The sequence below is a fragment of the Hydractinia symbiolongicarpus genome, chromosome 9 (assembly GCF_029227915.1).
Source record: "Hydractinia symbiolongicarpus strain clone_291-10 chromosome 9, HSymV2.1, whole genome shotgun sequence".
NCBI lineage: Eukaryota > Metazoa > Cnidaria > Hydrozoa > Anthoathecata > Hydractiniidae > Hydractinia > Hydractinia symbiolongicarpus.
The window spans coordinates 26,436,554-26,441,760 of NC_079883.1; the positions used below are offsets into that span (position 1 = coordinate 26,436,554).

General features: G+C 33.1%; 1 protein-coding gene across 1 annotated transcript; it reads left to right on the forward strand.

Moving 5' to 3' along the window:
- Positions 1-298: 298 nt before the first annotated feature.
- LOC130657474 (amiloride-sensitive amine oxidase [copper-containing]-like) lies at positions 299-4,408 on the forward strand. The gene is made up of 3 exons (XM_057460460.1): positions 299-579; positions 654-1,513; positions 1,904-4,408. Exons 1-3 carry the CDS (start codon positions 558-560, stop codon positions 3,404-3,406), a joined length of 2,385 nt encoding a protein of 794 aa, XP_057316443.1. The 5' UTR covers positions 299-557; the 3' UTR covers positions 3,407-4,408.
- The last annotated feature ends 799 nt before the right edge of the window (positions 4,409-5,207 follow it).

Here is a 5,207-nt window from a genome sequence, read left to right on the forward strand (position 1 = left end):
CATTTTTCTAGCACTTTAACTTATTTTAAACACTTTGGCTACTCTGTTAAGCTTTTTTCGTTTTTTTATGTTTTTTTGCATATTCCTAGCCCTTAATAATACTAACCTTGCTTATGTGTATTCAATATTCTGTAAAGAGTAGTGGAGTTGCGCATGCGCTTGACCTCAATCACCAATCAATTTTCAGGTATATAATATAATATATAATAAGTATATAATATAATATAATATAATATAATATAATATAATATAATATAATATAATATATAATAAGTAAATAATTGAAAAAAAAAGATTTTAAACTGCTATTATTCCTACGGATTTTATGTTATCGAGAGGTAAATGCATTGTTTGACAAGAGAAAGGTGGAAAGAAGATGAAAATGAAAAAGTAACAGTTCTAACAGAAGCTTATTCATATATCCTTAATGCTACTTAACACTACTACTAACTATACTATCGTACGACTATCACATATATTGGTTTTAATTATTTTTTGTTACTTCTCAAGAAATCAAATATTATTATCGTTCTGTAGGTATTACAAAAGATATTGTCATGAACGGCGCTGAGACAGAAAGTAAGTTTAATTATTCTCTCTCTGGTGGTTTATTTTCTTTTTTTAAGCGTCGTTTTCTTGTGTTTTTTTTTTAGATTTTCAAGTAGAAGAGAAGGTTGCGTCAAAAAATCGATCAAACATACACAAAACAATTAACGTTGTCTTAATTGTCATCATTGTTATCGTTTTAATTGCTTTTGTTGCTTATGCAATTACAAAGGATAAAAAATGTGAATGTATGGAAAGAGACAAAAAGCGAGCTTCAAAAAATGAGTTCACATGTAAAGATAAAACAATAAAAATTGAACCACATGCCAATGATGAAAATGACATCTTTCGTGAATTAAATTTGAAAGAAATCAACACGGTTGTTGGTTACATAGAGCGCAACTTTGTGATACGACGAATGCAAGATGGACATAGTATTCAAATGGTTCAATTTATTAACACTGTAGAGCTCTATCTACCCAACAAAAAGGAAGCATTGGAATATTTGGACAATAATGGACCAAAACCGCGAAGAGAAGCAATTGTATCTCTCCAAACATCGTATAATGTGTCATACTATGTGGTTGGTTCGCTGCCGACACCAAATCATCATTATCTTGCTAAGTTTGCCGATAGACAGAACCCATCAGAAACGAAACCGGATGAAGCTATATTAAATAACAATCCAACCATAAAAAAACTCGGTTTTGATCATGCCAGCATAATGTGGCCACTGTTTAAAGCCACCTTTGAAACCCTTAAAGGATACGCGACAGCAGAAATTGGTTTTGAAAACGGATTGTCAATAGCTCTTTCTGGAGCTACCGAGCAAAGAAAAAACGAATTCTTCGGCGATCTGTTATTTCAGTTCAACCTACAGTTCCCTCCTCATTTACAATTTCTTGATGTCATAACATTTCGATTAAACCTGACAAGTAAGGATGAAAACAAATGGCGTGTAATCCAGGTTTGTGTTTTTACAATATCCTTGATCTTCCAGTTTCAGTCCACTCTTACGGGCCATTTTATTTTTAACTGATTAATCATAGTTGTGGCACAGGTTAGCTTTAAGAAGGCGTCTTTATCATGTCACTTAAGATAATGATAAAATTTATTCTAACCTTGAGGAAATTTTAAAGTATACTGTTTAACCATATTTTCGTGAGGCTGTTTGGATTAAATAAAACATTGCCCCAGCGTAATTAGTTCTTTTGCCTGCCATTTATTATGCGCTTAGAGCAACATTGCATATTTCAAAGAACTCTGAAAAACATCTCGCAAAGTGAATGTTCTATCCTTGGGAACCTAAGGACAGAACCTAAGAGGATAGAACATAATTTAAGATAATTTTTTCTAGATCTTCTACAATCAAAAAGCATATTCTAGTGCCGAAGAAATAATGCAAAGATACAATCGAGGAGAATTACATATTAAGAAGATCAAAAGAATTCCTGATGTAGTATTACAACGTGCAAATCTAAAACGGCGGGGCTCACAATTGAATTATTTTCCATCCATCGAACCATTGACTTTTTATCCAAACGGACCGAGGTTTTCAATACAAGGACGAAAGATAACCTACTTCGATTGGCAGTTCAATTACATGGTTCAAGCATCAACAGGTCCAGCAATATTTGACGTTAGATTTAAAAACCAACGTATCGCCTTTGAAATTAGTTTACAGGAAGCTTCGTCTTTGTATGCGACAGGTTCGCCTAGAATATATTTTTCAAATATTTTGGATAGCACATGGTCACTTGGCAAGTCGCACTCATTAATTAAAGGTGTTGATTGTCCTCAGAATGCCGCTTACATGGACGTCTCTTTGCATCTCTACGCCAGTAAAAAAGCCGTCACTGTCGAAAATGCAGTTTGTGTATTCGAAAATAATGCCAACATTCCTCTTCGAAGACATCACCATGGTGCGGAACATTTCGAATATGGAGGTCTAACTGATTCATTTTTAGTTGTTCGATTCATTACCGACATGTCTAGCTATGATTATATTCACGACTTTGTCTTTCACCAGAACGGCGTCGTTGAAATAAAAACGACAACGACCGGTCATTTAGTGCTAAGTCAATCATACAAGCAATTTTTCAATCAATACGGATATGAAGTTGTTGACGGCTACATTGGAGCTATTCACGATCACTTTATGCTATACAAAGTTGATTTGGATATTCTAGGGACAAAGAACAGTTTTAAAACGTTAGATATGACTCTTGAAAAAACACAGACGATATATGATTATCATCCCACAGTAAAAAAATTCATCAAAGAAAATAAAATAAAAACAGAAAAAGAAGCTGCCATTAGCTATAATTTTGATCATCCAAAATATTACATTATTTACAACGAGAATGAGAAAAACATATATGGAAATCATCGTGGCTATCGAATCTACTCACCGAATAAAATAAAGCAAGTCTATCCAGATGAACATAGAGGAACAAAACATACCGAATGGTCAAAGTACCAGATAACAGTGTCCAAGTTTAAAGAAACGGAAAGATTTGGAAGTTGCATGTTCAATTATTTCCCACAATATGGCACGCCCAGATGTTCGTTTGATGCACGAATCGAAGACAACGAAACTATCGTTAATGAAGACTTGGTAGCGTGGATACCAATTGGTGGATTGCATATTCCATGCGCGGAAGATTACCCAACAACGCCTACCACAGGAAACCAGTTCACATTTTTCATCAAACCGTTTAATTATTTCGACGAAGACCCAAGTTTTGCGTCTGCAAATTCAGTGTATGTTGAACACAAGAACGAAACATTTAAAATTGATACGTACGGTACTCCTACGCAAGCAACTTGTCCAATATTATCTTCACGACTCCTCGGATAAGTATAATTTAACAAAACAATTGATCAGTCATAATTTTTGACAGAAAAGACTTTTTATTCATTAGTTTTTTTAATAGCAACAAAAGCAACTTAGAACGAGAGTATTTTTTGATAGCTCAATTTCGTGAAGGGAAGATGTCTGTGCTTTTTTTTATATAATTTTAAACTTTAAATTTTGCAAACCAAATTATTTAAAACTCTAGATCTACTTGCTAACCAGCTTTCCAACAATTTTTAAGTTTATCATGTCAACCATTGTTGTCCAGAGGATTTAGGACTGCGTAGTTCTTTTTATTTTTCTATGTAATTTTTGTTTCGTACAATTGTTTACGTGTTCGGTATCTTCGAAGCGCATCATATGTGTTTGTGGTACGTGCTAGTTGTTGAGACTTTACTATTTCATTACGAAAAAAGAAGTACGCGTTTGTGTAAGTTTACTCGAAACGTCTGAAGTGTTTTGCAAGAAAGGCGTTGGTTTGCAAATTATGGTAATGAACCCCTGTCCCCCGACAGATAACGTTTTGGTAGAAATAACTTTTTAACAGCACTATTAAGATAAGAAAGAATATTGTATTCATGTTACACTAACATCGGCCATTTAGAAACAATGGTTTTGTTTCTTTCCATGGTTGTTCTTTATTTTCAAATACAAGAGGTGCACATTCATTCTGTTTATCGGTAGGAAAAATTGAAAATAGAACTTGTGTTCCTAGCTCTTTTGCTAAGGGTGATAGCGGGCTATATTACATGTTTTTTATAAGCATAGAGAATGCACATTCAGACAACAAAGTGGTAATAGTACGTTTTATTGCCATAACACAGTAATTGTCATCATGCCATAATTACTTCAAGTTATTTAAAATCTTCTTCGTTTTAGGACTAACCAACATATGTCTTCTTCACTAACTTTAAAAATCTTGCAATTCTTATAACCTTCATTAATTACTACTCTTCGCTGACATAACTTTTTCCAGAATATAAAAAATTTATACTTTGCTTACCGATGGAATATGCTTACTGATGGAACAGAAAACCATTTCGCAGTCCTATATAGATGCGATTAGCAATTATTCAAATCAAACGCAAGTTTGGGAATATCTTTAGAATTATCTATATTACTAGTCGATAAGACCCGTGGAAGAATCAACTCAGGCAGAAGATTGTTGTTTTGTAGATTTTGCTAACGTCAGCAGTGCATACAAAAAAAATTGGCGAAATGTAGTTTATCTGTTGCCTGTAATGCGTGCAGATTGAAAGGCTGATAAAAATAAGTGTTCGCAAACACATAAGGAGATATATATAAGTGTTTTAAAATTTTAAAATTTTGCTGACGTCAGTAAAGTCCTCTAAAGTACAAAAAAAAAATTCTTTAGAAATTTGCACTGTAAAATCCACTTAGACAGGAGTACATTGGAAAAGAGAATTGTACCTTGTATTTTTATGACGTCTGTAATTTTTTCCTGACATTTGTTCACACGCTGCTTGAAACGCTGATCAAAATAATGTATAGAATCACGTACAACACCAACAATAATAATAAAGTCAGAAATGACACATCTCAAATATTTACATCTTATAAAGTGATTACATTTGATTGCGTTGAAAACTTTTAATTATAATTTAATCAAAAGTGTCAAAAACATCAAATTTATATTTGGAAAATCATTTATTTGGTTACATACTATCCTGTTCCCCCAAAATACACACAAAATGTAAAAATTATACAACCGGTTAAGAGCACAAAATTTTTTCTTAATATGATGATCTGTAGTGACCTTTACCAACCATTTTAAACGTAAATG

Excerpts from the sequence above, each read along its gene's own strand:
- LOC130657474 (XM_057460460.1), top strand. The coding sequence starts at position 558 with ATGAACGGCGCTGAGACAGAAA. Across the intron at positions 580-653 it reads GAACGGCGCTGAGACAGAAA|ATTTTCAAGTAGAAGAGAAG; the intron begins GTAAGTTTAATT and ends TTTTTTTTTTAG. Across the intron at positions 1,514-1,903 it reads ACAAATGGCGTGTAATCCAG|ATCTTCTACAATCAAAAAGC; the intron begins GTTTGTGTTTTT and ends AATTTTTTCTAG.